This window comes from Saccostrea echinata, unplaced genomic scaffold (genome assembly GCF_033153115.1).
Source record: "Saccostrea echinata isolate AGI-Se365-2 ecotype Australia unplaced genomic scaffold, CSIRO_AGI_Sech_v1 ptg000004l, whole genome shotgun sequence".
NCBI lineage: Eukaryota > Metazoa > Mollusca > Bivalvia > Ostreida > Ostreidae > Saccostrea > Saccostrea echinata.
Window position 1 is genome coordinate 11,197,099 of NW_026889753.1, and position 16,518 is coordinate 11,213,616.

Below are 16,518 nucleotides of genomic sequence, written 5' to 3' on the forward strand. Positions count from 1 at the left end.
CTTTCATGTCTTAAGCTTCCTTACTAGGAAAAAAAATGTCTATCAAACTTAAATTTATTTTCAATTTAAAAAAAGTTAAATGTTTGAAATGTAAATTGATCAACAAAATTTATAATATTCAAAAACTCCATTTGCGCCATTTTCATTTAATCAATATATTTCGATAAAGTATGACATTGTATTTTATAGTCAAATTAACTCTATATCCGAAACATGAACAGGCAATGCAATAGCATACATATTTACATGAATATATATATCTTAAAGGTATAGTCATGGGAGGTAGTTTTTCTTCTCAACCCACGAATAGTTCGCAAGAAACACCCGAAAAAGATGCCGCGAAACGCAGTTACGTTGAAGAACTTCTCAACAGGGATGATGACAATGATAGCATAGATCCCAAGGAACCAGGTAAGCATTTCATCATCAGTATATTTTTACACTGTAATTTCTTTCTTTCTAAGAGAGAATTTGTGCATAATCTATCATGTAGAAACATCAGAAGAGGATGCCTCGTTAACTATCGACCTGAGAGGTTACGTGGATCAGTTTCCTTTTGAAAACCTCGTCTTTGAGGGAGGTGGGGCTAAGGGCGTGGCCTATCCAGGGGCGATCCAGGTAATCAAACACTGTTTTCATCGTTTGTTGTATTATACACTTGTAATATGGTTAGTTGTCTTCTAATCTATTGCACGCAATAAACACAGAAAATTGTGAAAAGGCTTCGGAATCACAATTAGTTAAGCAACAATTTTTTTTTTTTTTGCCAAATAGTGAATCAGTTTTATCTGAAAAATTTGATAAACGACATGAAAATCATAAATTTTGTGTTTACATGGAGCTTTAAATCTTAATTATCTTCAATAATTGTCGTCTGCGTATTTCAGACTCAGCTACATATTAATTGATAATCTAAGCAAAAGAAATTTCAGAAGAAAATACTAAATGAACATTAAATGTGCCTCCTTGCAAAATATAGTCAGTCCCAGGTACGAAACCAACGTCATCATAGTGGCAGCAAATTCAAAATCTACTTAGATTTAGCATTACGAAAATGGCCGTTAAGAAACGCTTGGAATTTTAAATCGGTCACACTTGAATAAACGCTTGGAATTTTAAATCGGTCACACTTGAATAATCTCTGGAAATAACAATATCTCTCACGCTTGACAGCAATGGCTGCAGAATGGAGGATTACATGTATCAGGTGGAGTCAATCCCCCGCTCTGGGACAATTTCAAAGTTTTAAGAAAAGAATATTCCCAAACAAAAAATATGTTGTTAGAAATATCATCATTTTAAACACATCTGATTTCTTTTTCTATTGAGCTAGTTATTAACTGATTTAATGTTTTTTATCGTATGTGATATAAGGGGAAAAAAAGAAACTACACAGGATTCCAAAGGGTACAATTTTGCGAAAAAATAGACGTGTTAACCACTACACTACAAATACTTATCAATCGACCGTATCTGAGGCTTATGTAAAGAGTGTGTGGAAGCATACCTTTTCTTCAGAAAAGTTCGATTTTAATATAGAATGGGTTCAGAATACCATTTTTTTGAAACACGAAACAGATTTTACATTCATTTCCGAGCCATTTAAGCGTTTAAGTAGAATGGAGACTTGACCCATTCATATTCAAAAACCAATTCTTCAGGGCTATAATTGACTATGTATATTGGATTAAATATAAAAAATTAAATTCATCAATTTATAAATTATTCAAAAAATATATGTTAAATATGTCATTGCTGACAACACAATTTTTGAAGAATATTATAATAGCAATTTTTTGAACTTTTAAATTTGAGAAATATTGTGTCTCAAAGCCCGGGGGGGGGGGGGGCTGGCAGGCTGTTGTGCTCGCCTTGTACGCCCCTATTCTTTCTGGAAAAAATTAAACATTGTGTCACACTGGTTTGTCTCAAGTTCTATGTATCCGATCTGACTAAAAATGGTTTGGGAATAATAAAACTTTAATCTTCAATTATTTTTCTTTAAAAACTAGTCAATTTCAAATGTGATGGAAGTACTAATGTGGAAGCTATAAAATATATCCCAGAGTTCAATTTACTTATAAAGGTGTCATAAAGATCAAATATCAATTCGTAACTTATCAGTATACATGTACATGCAAAAATCACAAAAAGCAAATGCTTTATCTTAAGTCGTTATTTTAATCCACATTCAAATTCTAAGCTTAATGACACAGCAAAACAGAGGCGTGAAAAAGTGCTGGTCATACATGCCCAGACCCGGAACAAAACAATTCCTATTAGTTACAAGTCACGTACAGAGGAATCTTCTAAAACATGGGCTGCACCCGTGTTTACTCATATTAACATGAAAATAGACGGATATAATTTATATATTTATATATACATGTACGCTAACGGTAATAAAATGAGACTTCAGTGTTCTAGCTGCACGTAGAAAATGAAGACATGAGAAATACTGCATGAAATCATATTATATCTGTTAACAACACCCGTTCCTTAGCTTTCGGTGACACAGTGAGTAACACGTGCATTTAGGTGTCAACTGAATCTTTTCCTTTATATTATCTGTCTACTTCAATTTGATTGGTGATTATCAATGAGAGAAGCAAGCCCGAATAAAAGCGAATGAAATTTGTCAAGGGTCCCACGGCTATGAGTTGACACAAGACTCCTGTCCTTATGAGGATGTCCTTCCTAGTGCTCTCTCTCTCTCTCTCTCTCTCTCTCTCTCTCTCTCTCTCTCTATATATATATATATATATATATATATATTTCCATAATGTTCTTCTGTAAACTGTTAATGGCTGAAGAAACAATTCTGTGTAGATGACTTTCAATAATTATTGTTAAGTAATAACTAAAAGCTGAATACAAATGGAAATTTCTTTTATCAATATCAGAACAGCACAATCCTTGCACACATAAGGAAAAACGTTGTTATGTAACACTTTTATCCTGCCTGTTTCTCAAACTAAACTTTAAAAAGATTAATTTTCTGAAGTGATTTCGGGGAGGTGGATCGGAATCTCAATTACACCTGAAAATCGGTATGGAATAATAAAATCTAGAAAAATACGACGTTAAAATCGCATAATTAATATAATTTTAATCATGGGTCCACGAAGTTTTATCTGTAGTATACATTTTACATGTACATATGTGTAAGCATACTTGATAGTAATTTAGAAGTGATAGATTAGATAAGTCTTGATGAAAATAAAACTTGCTTAAGGACATACGCAACGTACCTTACCTACTGATAATTTTTCAAGATATTCTTAATTTAAGATTATAGTGCCATCAGATGTTCGTAGACAAGAAAATCAGCATGCATTACCAGGGGTTTTGAAAAGATATCAATTGATGAAAATTCTTGTATAATTCAAAGAAAAATATACAAAAATTACTAAACATATATTCTAGATGTTTTGTTTTTCCAAACTTGTTTTAGAAGAAGTGTACAAGGGCATATATAGACATTAAAATGCACCACACAGTTCCTTTAAGTATTGGAACTCTTCAATTCCAAGGAAGAAGACAATAAAGTTCAAACTACGTTGCGTATGTCCTTAATTCGTAAACATCGAAAATGTCGACGGCAATAATAAGGGACCAGGCAAAATTTGTCACAATGATAGGACCGGTACAGAACAAATTTCTCATTTAAAAAAATTACATGTCCCATGGCTTTCATATTGAAAAAAAAATTGTCCCCTGCCTTTAGACTTAAAAAAAAAGTTACTGTCCCATGGTTATATCCTGATGTTCGTGAGATTATTGCAACCATAAAAACCCAAAAAGCACAATTTTAACAATTAATTTTATATATTAACCAAAGGAGTCTTTCAGATTACAATTATTTCAAACATTGATGAAAGTTTAGTTTAAAATATATTTTATTCATTATAAATGAATTGGATTGAACAGCACGCATAATTGCCTAAAATCATTCTATATTTTAGAGATGTTACTCTAGAATTTGTTAGGGTGTATATTTCGAATGATTTGTTGAAATAATTTGTTTGTTCATAACTCTTATTATCAAATTTGTTTGTTAATTTGTAAATTTTTGCATGCAGCATTAATTTGAAGATTTATGTTGCAACTTTGAATCCTTTGTTTGACTTTAAAAGATACTATGAATTTCTGAACAATTTTTTTTTTTTTTTTTTTTTTTTTTTTGAAAAGATACACTGTAAAAAATAAGTGTTTTAAAAATAAACACCAAATTGCCACAGATAATAAACACTTCAACACGTTTAAAATTTAAACACTACGTGAAGTGTTTAAGAAATAAACACATTAGAATGTTTAAAATCTAAACACATAAGGTTTAACATTTAAATACTTTTTCTCATTCTGTTTAAATACTAAACACTTCAAAAACACAAAATGTTTAAAGATTAAACACTGAATAAACACAAAGAGTTTACTTAATAAACACCGTACGTGTTTAAAATTTAAACATTTCATGTTTTATTAATAAACACGTTCAACCTAAACACTTAAACACTTAAACATGTTTATTCGATGCAACAGATAATAATCACTTAAACATGTTTATACGTCAATTTTTAAACACTTCAACGTGTTTAATTTACCAAATAAATAAACACTTAAACGTGTTTATAAGTTTTCAACATATTTATTAAAAACAAACATAAAACAGTACAAAACACACGGTGCTTGATGATGAACATGTACATAAAGCTTAATTACTAAATGATTTAATGTTGAATAGGGATTCAAACTTTATAAACAATTATAGCATTAATTACACATTTGCTAACACACAGATACATAGTTCAATTCAAGTTGAAAAATAGAATTATCAAAACAAACTAGCATGAACTTGTAAAACCTGCATTTGAACTAAAATCCAATAAAATTGGTGGTGGAAGGGGGGGGGGGTCTTTGAAATAGGGAAAAATACATACATTATCGCTTAATACAATGAAATATTTTTCAGGAGTAAAATTTTGAAACATTATTTTAAAAAAAGGGCAAGGGTGTCCTTTACATCCTTTTTTAAAAAAAATAAAACAAACAAATTCATAAATAAATATAATGCAAAAAGGCTGAAAATATTATTTGTTGTCTGGGTAAGGGTTATATATGTATTACACTAATAAATCCAGTTAAACATGTGACAAATTTACTTTCATTAATTGAAGAAATTTTCCAATTTTGACGTGTAAAGAACTAAATTCGTTAACTATTCTTGCAAACTGCCGGGGTATCACTCACTTTTCATATAATATTCTAACCGAGTTAAACAGTCTAGCTCCTCTGCTTGTGTGTAAAATTCAGGTTCTTCTGCAACGGATGATGATCAGTTTTCCATTCTCCAAAATTTTATTCAGTTCTAGTTCCTTCTTCTCATCAGAGATGTCCTGAAAAAATATCCACTATGCAAATTCAGAAAATTTTCTGTATGAGAAAACATTGAGATCGAAAAAAAATTGTTATTCTTTACGCCAATTTTAATTATATAATACATACTGAGAAGCAAGTTTGGAATAAAAATCTGCAATACAAATAAATCATATAAGCGTACAAACTGTGTAGTGTGTATACACTAAAAAATTAAATATTAATGTACCTGCAGGAGCAGCCCAACAGCAACAATTAAGAGAAGGGGAGGGAGTTATCCAAGATATTTTCTATCATGTAAACCCCAAAAATGTAAAGTCTCCTTAAATTAAAAGTGCGCGGGCTGGGGATGAAAATTATTGTTGGTACTTGTATTGTTGCATGTTGTTAACGCTCATGTGTTGTGTATGGTCAGCAAATAATCATAATAATGCGTGATAGGGAGCATAAATTTTATCAAGGGCAGGTAATTGGATTACATTTACATACCAGGAATTCAATGGTGTGTGTGTGTGTGTGTGTAGGGAGGGTGGGGTGGGGTAACCCTTTTTCTTTGAATGCCCTTTAAACTCACCTCTCAAGGTTAAGTATGATCTTCGTTTAAAATCCCTTTCCTTTATCAAGTAATGTATACTTCTCAGGATTCACAATAACAGATGAACGTCCCTGCAAATTAATTAGATGTCAAAGTACTAAAAGACTACAAATATTTTATCGTCTACCGCTTCGCATGGCCGCATTGCACTCAGGACGATTACTAACGATAGGAAACATCCTGCATTTCATAAATGAAAAGTATTATAGATCTTTAATGTATTTAACAATCTTTTTTTTAGATTTTATATAAAGAAATGTATAAATACCTCCTGTTTCCTTCCTAGATATGGTGTTTCTTGTCAGAATATGCGCGATTCTGCATCTTCTGCGTTCAAATGGCATGTTATGACATAATCAATTGCGTCATTTTCTATCATAACGTATTAAACACGGGTGTTTAATTTGCAATTTCTCTATAAATACCATGTGTTTAATTTATAAACATATGATGGTTAAGAAATGAACGCTCGTGTTAAACACCGGTGATTAAAATATTGATACAATTCTAAAAGTCATCATAATATTTGTTTCTTTTTCCCCTTTAACAGTTTATGAAAATTATGATTTTTTTGCACAAAATTACTATAAATTAATGTTAATTGTAATTGCTATTGGTATGATCTGAAGTCAACATATTGCCTGGCTATTCGTATTTTTTTCTGTGTCGAAAAATATCTTCTATTATGTGCGGAATTACTTCATAAATTAAGAAATTATACAAATGGCAAATGCACACAGCAATACTGAGAAGCAACACCTAATTTATTTTTTGATTTGATGCATATGAACTTTACGAGTTTAAGATGGATGATTAAACACCATACTAATTGAACACCAGTTTAAATAGCAGTGTTTATTTATAAAACGCTAATGTTTTGTATTTAAACCCACTATGTTTAATTGTAAAACACGACTGTTTAAAAATTAAACACAAGTTAAACATCATTTTTTACAGTGTAGAATTTGTTTAAATATAATAAATGTGTCTCTCGAGTTAAGTACTGTAACCCATTTAAAAAAGTTTTTGTCCCATGGGTTCTTAATACTAAAAAAAGTTTTTGTCCCATGGTTTTCTTCAATGAAAAAATTCATTGTCCCATGCCTGTTTGTACCGGTCCCATCATTGTGATAAATTTTGCTTGATCCCTAAAACCAGTGAAATGGGAAGTCACTTGTGGAGGAAGATATAATTTTTTTGGAATTTATTTTCAAAAAGGATTACTGAAGGATCCATGATTTCATTCTATTTCATCTGGCTCTTAATTACAATCTTACAGAAAAAATGCTACGCATCCTTTTTTTCAACAATCTGGAAAAATATTACCGATCTACATAATAACCCAGCACAAAAGTGTCCGGGATTTCATATCGTATCATCTGTTTGGATTCGTTAGACTAGATTCACAGCACAAAAAAAATATCAGTATTTTTTCGACATTTCATTCTTAACTATAGAATTAAATTTATGCAATAATTCAAAGCATTCAAAAAACTTAAAGCATAAATTGTTTTTCTAAAGATGTTTTATCGTTAAACATGTAGAAAGTAATAAGTTAAAACCGAAGTCAAGAAACCATTTTGCAGTACAGTGCAATACATTATTATAAACGGTCCATAATAAGTTACTAAAAAGTAACTTTTTTAATAGTTGAAATGAAAAAAAAAACCACTTTCACCTACATGTATATTGTTTCCCTTTGCAGGTATATTATAAATCAGAGCAAAGTTATTATTAAAGTAATAGAACATTATTAGGGAATAAAATGACAATCATCCATAATGGTATGCCTTTGCAGGATTACCAATTGTGGCGCATTTGTTTTGATTTCAGGCCTTAGAGGAGCTGGGATTGATGAGGAAAATCAAACGATTTGCTGGAACAAGTATAGGTTCCATAACTGCTTGTTTGGCAGCTCTTGGTTACAATTCTCAGAAAATAAGAGAAGTATTGGAAAAGGATTTCAGATCGTTCTATGGTACGTTTCTCTGCTAAGCCCGTTAATATTTTCGATCAGTGCAAACTATCTTTTCAAGGTATATTATTAAAGGAAGGTACTTTTCACACATTTGCTATGAAAAAAAAATATAGTTCCATTCATGATCGGTAGAAACAACATTACAAAAAAATAAATGTTTAGAATATCGATGTGTATGTAATGTGGAAGAAACTAACGTAAAAGATTTGAAGAGAATCACTTTTCCCCAAAAAATGTAAATAAGAAGTACTATATTCATATTCCTACGCTAGCTGCCTCCTCAGTCTTTTTCACGAATTAAAAAATATCTAGTAGTCATTCTTCGATTGACCAATTTATTACTTTCATGATTATTGATCGTTCATTATAATACAATTTCTTCTGAGAGATAATGTTAATCATTAATTGTGTGTGTGTGTGTGTTTTTGACGGAATGGTTATAAAACACCTGCACAGATTTCTGATCGCAAGTGTGTAGACCTAGGCTATTTGGTCTTGCAAGCACAGGTGTGTGCACTGTTTGCTAGTGACGCAAGACTGATGACAGTATTTGCTATGGACATGAAGAACTATACACCATTTTCATAACAATTGAATTTTTTTCATAAGATGAAACACTTGATTTATAGGTCCTTAATCATGGCTTAATGGTTGTCTTTAAGTCACCATTAAGTACCTTTAAAAGCTATCGGGGCTATTAAAAAATACGTGGAAATATAAAATTTATAATATTTTTAACAATTTGTTTTTAATGTTTATATTTATTAATCAATAATATAAATAATTATATATATATAACATTTTGATTTATGTTATGAATTCCTCGCAGTTTTATAAGCATGAAAAGATTTGAATTCAACAGATATAACAAAAATTTGTTATGAAAAAGTGAATATAATTATCCTAGAAAGAGAAAGATGGGGGAAAAAAAGATATTAGTTCATATAAATATGCTGCGGATATTTACGGTTTTTTGTGTGTTAAATAATTGACAATCTTTGCGTAACATATACGTTTATAATTTCAATATATTCTCATTTATTCAAAGATGCCAGACTGGGACAATTAAGTCTTCTACCAAATATGGTGTTCCATCTTGGATGGCAGCCAATGAACACCTTGTATGAATTTTTGGGAGAACTCGTTAAGGAAAAGCTTGGAAATAAAGACGCTACCTTTCAAGACGTAAGTAATACATGTATGTCTATTAATTAACACTTAATGAGATCTAATAGATCTTACCTATGTGCTTATACATGTAGATCAAATACATTTACTCTATGCATGGTTTAACTGGATGCTCGATGTCGGAGCTAAGTGACGTGAATTGCTACATGTAACTGACCTATGGTAGAGAACTGGTGTTTTTCTGTTACATAAATCAGCAATAGTAACCAGTTAAGCCAGTATCAATATTACTAGTAGCAGCATTAAGAGTATTTGATTAACTTTACTCGCATTCAAATGAACATACTACAAATTCGGACAACTCTGTTTTGGGGATTAACAGTTATTTCCGAGAATATATTGGGCATTTATTTAAAAACTCACATCAAATCCAAATAAATAATGAACAAATTGTAAATATTAAGAATTCATATTCATAGGATTTTCAAGAATCTCTTCTTTTGATGGGAAATACTCGTATAAGTTATATTTACATTTGTAAAATCATTTTACATGTATTAAAAAAAACAGTTGTAAACTATAGTTAACAGAGATAAAGATGACTATTTAATCATTGTTGTTTCTCAATTCTTGAATCTACATATTTTTGTTAAACTTTCGGTTGCAAGCTATTGTACTAACAACAATTCAGATTAATAAACTAAATGAATAACCTATAGCTATAATTTAAGATTAACTGTATGATTTACAGCTGTCGAGAAACCATAATTAATATTTTTTATTTTCATTATTACACCTCTTTAATGGATAGAGTTAATGGATTTAAAGAGCCCTTCACTCTATTTTTTTTTTTACATAGAATAAAATAACGCGATTAAAATCTTTTAAAAAGAATTATGCGAGGAACTTAATTTTGTGACGCAAGGTTTATAAATTTTTATTCCAAAATTAAAATATTTACATTACTTTCATCATGCTGCTGTGAATTCTGTCAACTCTTAAGTCTTTCAAGTACATGTAATTTTAATTCCAGAAAAATGTAGTTTTATGTTTTAAGTTCTCACCATCGAATATGCTTCAGAATTTTCAATTAAATGTTCCAGTGAAATATGTGGAGATAACGAACAGTATTCGAGCTCAAAAGTCCATTAAACATTACTAAATAGGAGCAGAGCAAACTCGGACTTCTAAGACATCAGAGGTGGGATCAGGTGCCATGGAGGAGTGAGCATCCCCTGCCGACCGGTCACACCCGCCGTGTGCTCCTTGTCATGATCGGGAAATAACGAAAAAATCCGTCGACAATTCAGTGTGTCTAACAAGTGGCCTAACAATTAGTATGAAAAAGGTCAGTCAGCATTTGACTTAATGATAGATTGTATTTGCTGACAAGGTCATTGTATCGACCATAGAACTTACGAAATGATGACTTTAAACGAGACTGCTGATATTCTTGTTTCATCAACTTGTTTGTCAATAACCTACCTCGTTTTAGAAATTGTTCATACGTAGAGCATGCTCTGACATGTCAGTCCAGCTTACAATTGAAGGTGTATGTTCACATAACACAGTTTTATTTTATAACAGTTGTACTATATGTAGTTACGTTTGGCTCACCTTAGCTGAAAGCTCAAGTGAGCTTTTCTGATCACATTTGTCTGTCGTCCGTCTAATTGTCTCTCTGTCTAACTGTCCTTCTATTTGTAAACTTCTCACAATTTTGACATCTCCAAAATCACTGGGCCTATTCAACTAAGGTGCCACAAAGTATCCTTGGGTAAAGGCGATTCAAATTTGTTCAAATGAAGGGCCATGCCCTCTTTCAAGGGGAGATGATAGAGAATTACTGAAAATTTGGTGGCATCTTTTAAAAATCTTCTTCTCAAGAACCATTGGACCAAAAAAGTGAGTGAAATTTATATGAGACCTTTATTACATCCTCAGGTAGTGTAGATTGAAGTTTGTTCGAATCATGACCCCCGGGGGTATCCTAGGGCTACAATGGAGGATCAAAAATTTACATAGAAATATATAGGAAAACATCTTTAAAAATCTTCTAAAGAACCGCCAAACCATTATTAGCCATATTGATATAGAAGCATCCTCAGGTAGTGTAGAATCAAGTTTGTGCAAGTCATGACCCCAAAGGCTAGGGCGGGGCCACAATAGGGGATCAATTTTTACATAGAAATATATAGGAAAAAATCTTTTAAAATCTTCTTCTCAAGAACAGTCAAGCCATTATTACTCATAATGATAGGGAACCATTCTAAGGTAGTGTAGATTCAAATTTGTTTAAGTCATGACTACCGGGGGTAGGGTAGGGCCACAGTGGGGGATCAACGTTTCAGATAGGAATATATAGGGAAAATTATTTAAAAGTCACAGGTTGCTTACAAAGGAACTATTCTTTCTGTGCTTCACGGCTTTTTAAAAAATCATTTATAAAGAACATGTAACTTTAATGATGAATGCGTAAGAAACTACCCTACCATACCCACAGAGCGGAAATTTAAGATCGTGTTTAGTACAAAAGATTTCTGCACGGAAAGAGTGTTTATATGAATTTTACACTGGATTTTCTGCAGTTGTACATAAAAACTGGGAAGGAGCTTTGTATCGTTGTGATGAATGTTAACAATTTGGAGGAGGAGTACTTCCACCTTAAAACAACACCGAATGTTCCTCTCAGAGTGGCCATGCGAATGTCGGCAAGCTTGCCAGGTCAGAAGTACTTCTTTTCCACAAAAATAATTAAAAAAATAAAATAATAGTAAAATAAAGTAAAATAAAATAAAATAACATTAAATTTATTTAATTTAATTAAATTAAGTTTAAGGGTTCAGAATTCTGAAAATCTTTGCTAAATATTTTGTAGATAAAAAAATATCTTCTTATTAATTGTAGCTACTGTAAAATATTTTATCTTTATTGGAATTTGTGTATGGGTCTTTTGTAGGGTTGATGCAACCCGTTCATTATTCAATATCTGGCCAAAAAAGTCTCTATATGGACGGGGGAATTCTGGCTAATTATCCCATTTCGTGTTTTGACGGTATTCCACATGTATCTTTAAATTAAAGCAGATGATGACTGAAATTTCTGCTCATAAAAAATGGAATTAAATGAATAGTCGTTGCACAGAGAGAGAGAGAGAGAGAGAGAGAGAGAGAGAGAGAGAGAGAGATTAAACGCTTTTGTTTGAACCTTTAAATTCATATATATGTAAAAATATATATTATATATTCTCTATAAGGGTGGTGGTTATCAATGAAGAAAGAAGATTCATTCTACAAAAGACTACAGCCTATGGAGAAAATTCCTTATATAATGGACAAAAGACACAGATTTGCTCGGGATGAATCAACTGCTGCAAAAACGTTGGGATTTGTGTTGGTAAGATATTTTATCATAAAATTTTTATCATTTTGAACGAGCAGTTTATGCTTTTTGATTGATATACCTACAAAATATAGTTCTTTATGTTTTTTTTAATTATTTGGTTAAAATTAAATATCATTCTAAATCGTTTTTGTAAACAAAAAGTACAACCAATTAATTAAAGGTGAAATCTAACCTTTTGTAAGAATGTGATGTTTCGATATTCATAAAAAAACATCTTTGTCTAAAGATTTTGTCAATAGCTAAATTTAAAAAACCTCAAGACAATAAGGTATCTATATAAAGGTATATACATTAAAAAAAAATAATTGAATTGTAAGTTCTTTAGAACTAGTCTTACTGTGAGAAGCTGTCGATATACATGATATCAATTCTTCAGCTTTCCAAACCGGTAATTTGTTCTAGTATTACATTAAAATTTTACGTATGAATTTTACAGAATTTAAATTAAAAATAATTATAGCAATAAATGCAAACGCACTACTACAGGAAGAATTTTGTCAATAAACCAAGTCCGCTGCTTAAATCATTAAGCAATGAAAGACATATAGCTTACAAATCAGTTTTCGTTGAGTTAGAAAAAAAATTGGATAAGGAGTATTCTGAACTGAGCCCCTAAGAAATAGACCGAGTCTATAGTAAATATAAAGTTAATTCTCTTACATGTGTAAATATGAACGATGCTCAAAATACTGACAATATGTTTGTACATGTGTATTTAATACGTAGAAAATATTATATACTTAAATCCATATCATATGTCATATCAGCCCAAGTTTACCCCTATCAGTCCGAGGGCCAGAGGCTGATTTGACATACGATGTAATATATATATATATATATTCTATTCATCATGCATTTGAATTATTCCAGTAATACATTGATTTGCATTTTTGTACGCTGGTCTGAAACGTGATATGGGTTTTTTTTTTTCATTCCGACCAGTCGTTTATATGGGGTTTTGACGCCACCCGTAGGGACTAAGTATATGATAAATGTTCATAAACCCCCAAAAGAATGATTTTATAAAAAATGTGAATGTTTCCTGAAAAAAAAGAAAAAAAAATGTATTCAATTACATCGCAGACATTAATATATACGGGTTGTATTATACTGAAACCTTTGTAGTGTGAATTCAAAACTAAATCTCGTATTCAATGTGTCAATGTAAGCATCGCAACCAAAACTAGTGATCTGTTCAAGAATGACTAAGAGAATAAGATTTCTTATACACAAGGTTGAAGACTCGAGGAATATTAACATGGCAAATGAAACGTTACTGTGTAATAGTTTATTTTATAAGGATGTTATTAACGACTTTCAGTACGGTGAAAATGAACAGCAGAGCTTCAGAGCGGTGTATGAAAGCAGACAAAAGAGACGAGTTGTGTATCCCGATACAAATATGGGCAGGTATATATAATTTTTACAACTCGTTTTCAAATGTGAAACTTGAATAAATTTTCACAATTCAAAATGAGCTGTATTAGCTGAAATATTGTAATGTTTACAGGAAAGCTGCACAGAGAATGAAAAATGAGATGAAGCTGAGAAAAGAACATGCACTTATAAAAGACGCCATCAATAAATTTATAGAGGTAAAAAAAAATCACGAAGATTTCATTAAAAAAAATCCATTTCACTATTTTTGTAAATAATGTGGAGAAATCTCAACATAAGAAAAGTTAATTTCTGATTTTTGTCGTGTTTATGCTTCAAAATAGTAAATAAATGTACATTAATATTTCATAAGCTTTCATCAAAATTTGATGAGAACAGTGATGCAACCATTAGTAGGGATGAACTTACAGCTATCTTAAATGACGTAAGTAGAAAAAAGTCTCCCAAAGATGTTTACCAGTTAACTACAGTATCAAAGTCTTTGCTATAGTAAATCAAATTTTTTTTTATTATAGTTAATTAATCAAAGTATTTTTACTATGAATTTTAAATTAAAATTATATTTCATTTTCTCCAATTTTCACTTGCAAATTTTTGATAATAAAAGAAAATATTAATTGCTTATTCATACATTATTTCTAAAATTTACACTTTTCGTGTAGAATTAAAAAATATTAGGCTCTAAAAATAAAAATATGTGTAGAGTAAATTTTTATTAGTAAAAGTATTTAAGTATGTACAAGAGTAAACTATAGTATTTTTTTGATCATGAAATACAGTTATTAAATAGATAATTGTTCTCACGTCGAAATCATTCTTTAAATATTAAAATATAGTAAACTTTCTTGAGATGATTGCTCCGCTATATGTTTTATAGAAAAGTTTCACTGAAAGTGATAAAGAACGCCTTTTTGGAAAAGGTGTCACTGTTGAGGATGTTATTAATCGCTTGGATAAAGATGGAAACGGCAAGGTATGTCTTTGCTTTATTTTTGACATATAAGCATGATTTTTTTTTTTCAAAGACATGTGTATATCATCTTTAATCTGATTTCAATGCATTTTAGTTAAACTTTCAAGAAGTTGTCACGTTCATTGAGGAAATGGGATTTGCAGTAGTAAATTGCAGTCACGGATTTGATAGACAGGAAGTTACAACATTGTTGTCTCTCATACAGACAATTTATACAGGGTTATCTTGTAACCTCACTCAAGTAGGAATAAGTGTAAGCTTCTGAACACAATTAAAACTCAATACAGGGCCTGTTCAAATTCATGTTCTGTATTAAAGTAAAGCCATATTCATCAGTGATATCAACGAATCGCTTACGTTTCAATATTATCTCAAATATGTTAATGATATGATCTTTCAAAAAAAGATACAAAATTATACTATGAAACTGCCATCTCATATTTTAACGTTCCTGGAAAGGCAAATTTTTTGTTTGTAAAATTAGTTTTAACAGTGGCCACATTTTGTCAATGTTCCATATTGTTCTGGTCTGAGGTTTTCATTCCTGCAAACCATAGTAATGAAAAGTAACAAAAACTGTTTGACTTAACAATTTTCCAAGTAAGAGTTATTCTATGTACAAATTTACAAATTAAAATGCCCTTTGCAACAGCATATTTTTCAAAAAAAAAAAAAAAAAAAAAAAAATAGCCCCTTTATCCACGAGTATATTGGAATGATTTTCAAATTATTTCACATATGTTTATGAAGTGCGAGCTATCAATCTAACTTCCTGTAATTCGGCTATTTTGATAAAGCACAGAAATGTCTGACTTGGTCATCACTAGAAGAAGGCGGCAATTTGAAAATTTAGATGTTACATAGATGCATATTATTTTTAGTGCCTACAGAATTCCTTAACAAAGAATTTTGAATGTAGGGGGTGCAACTCTCAGGCCACTACAATTAGGATCATTAACAAAACTTGGCCTCTATTAGAACTATTTTACAAAAACAAATTATCATTAGCAAAACCTTAATAGTAATCTGTTCATCATTAACTATCTTGACATCGCTGTATGTTTTATCAGTCTAAAGATTTGTCCAGAACAGTAGGAATCAATACTCATTACATAGGGACAACGGTCTTTGACTACGAAAAGGAAGATGTTCACTTTCTTAATAAGGTAACGCCATCTTCCCAAGTCAAGAGTTTCTGATGAACTCCGCTCCACATATGGAGCGGAGTGGATCAGAAACCCTTAACTTGGGAAGATGAGGTAAGTATACTATTGAAATTACTCCCCAAAAAAAAAACTTGACGTGATTAACATAGAGTACTAGATTCATTTGCCAAATCGATTCATTTTTTCCCCATTTTTTAGGAATCCTATAAATCTACCATGGCATTCTTGAAGTATTTTGTTGACACAAATATGAAGCCGAAGGAAACACAGTAAAATGCATTTACATGTACATATTTTTGATTTTCTCATAAAATTTTTTTGATAGTATGTTCTTTAAACATCATTTATGAAATTGGAATTGATCAAAGAAATTTGCAATTTACACATCCTTTCTTTTTACAGAAATCATATCAATCCATCATGGAATTCCAGGATAATTTGTTGCAACATATTCAAAACATGAAAAAAACAAACATTATGGTTTTTGTCAGAGAAATAT

General features: G+C 30.9%; 1 protein-coding gene across 1 annotated transcript; it reads left to right on the forward strand.

Moving 5' to 3' along the window:
* Nucleotides 1–275: 275 nt before the first annotated feature.
* On the forward strand, nucleotides 276–16,518 carry LOC133179329 (uncharacterized). Its single transcript, XM_061314110.1, has 15 exons — nucleotides 276–411; nucleotides 494–618; nucleotides 7,805–7,949; nucleotides 8,998–9,134; nucleotides 11,666–11,801; nucleotides 12,037–12,132; nucleotides 12,334–12,473; nucleotides 13,804–13,892; nucleotides 13,993–14,077; nucleotides 14,233–14,304; nucleotides 14,758–14,853; nucleotides 14,948–15,106; nucleotides 15,924–16,019; nucleotides 16,218–16,305; nucleotides 16,422–16,518. Exons 1-14 carry the CDS (start codon nucleotides 276–278, stop codon nucleotides 16,290–16,292), a joined length of 1,587 nt encoding a protein of 528 aa, XP_061170094.1. The 3' UTR covers nucleotides 16,293–16,305; nucleotides 16,422–16,518.

Excerpts from the sequence above, each read along its gene's own strand:
- LOC133179329 (XM_061314110.1), top strand. The coding sequence starts at position 276 with ATGGGAGGTAGTTTTTCTTCTCAACCCACGAATAGTTCGCAAGAAACA. Across the intron at positions 11,802-12,036 it reads AATGTCGGCAAGCTTGCCAG|GGTTGATGCAACCCGTTCAT; the intron begins GTCAGAAGTACT and ends GGTCTTTTGTAG. Across the intron at positions 15,107-15,923 it reads TCACTCAAGTAGGAATAAGT|TCTAAAGATTTGTCCAGAAC; the intron begins GTAAGCTTCTGA and ends ATGTTTTATCAG.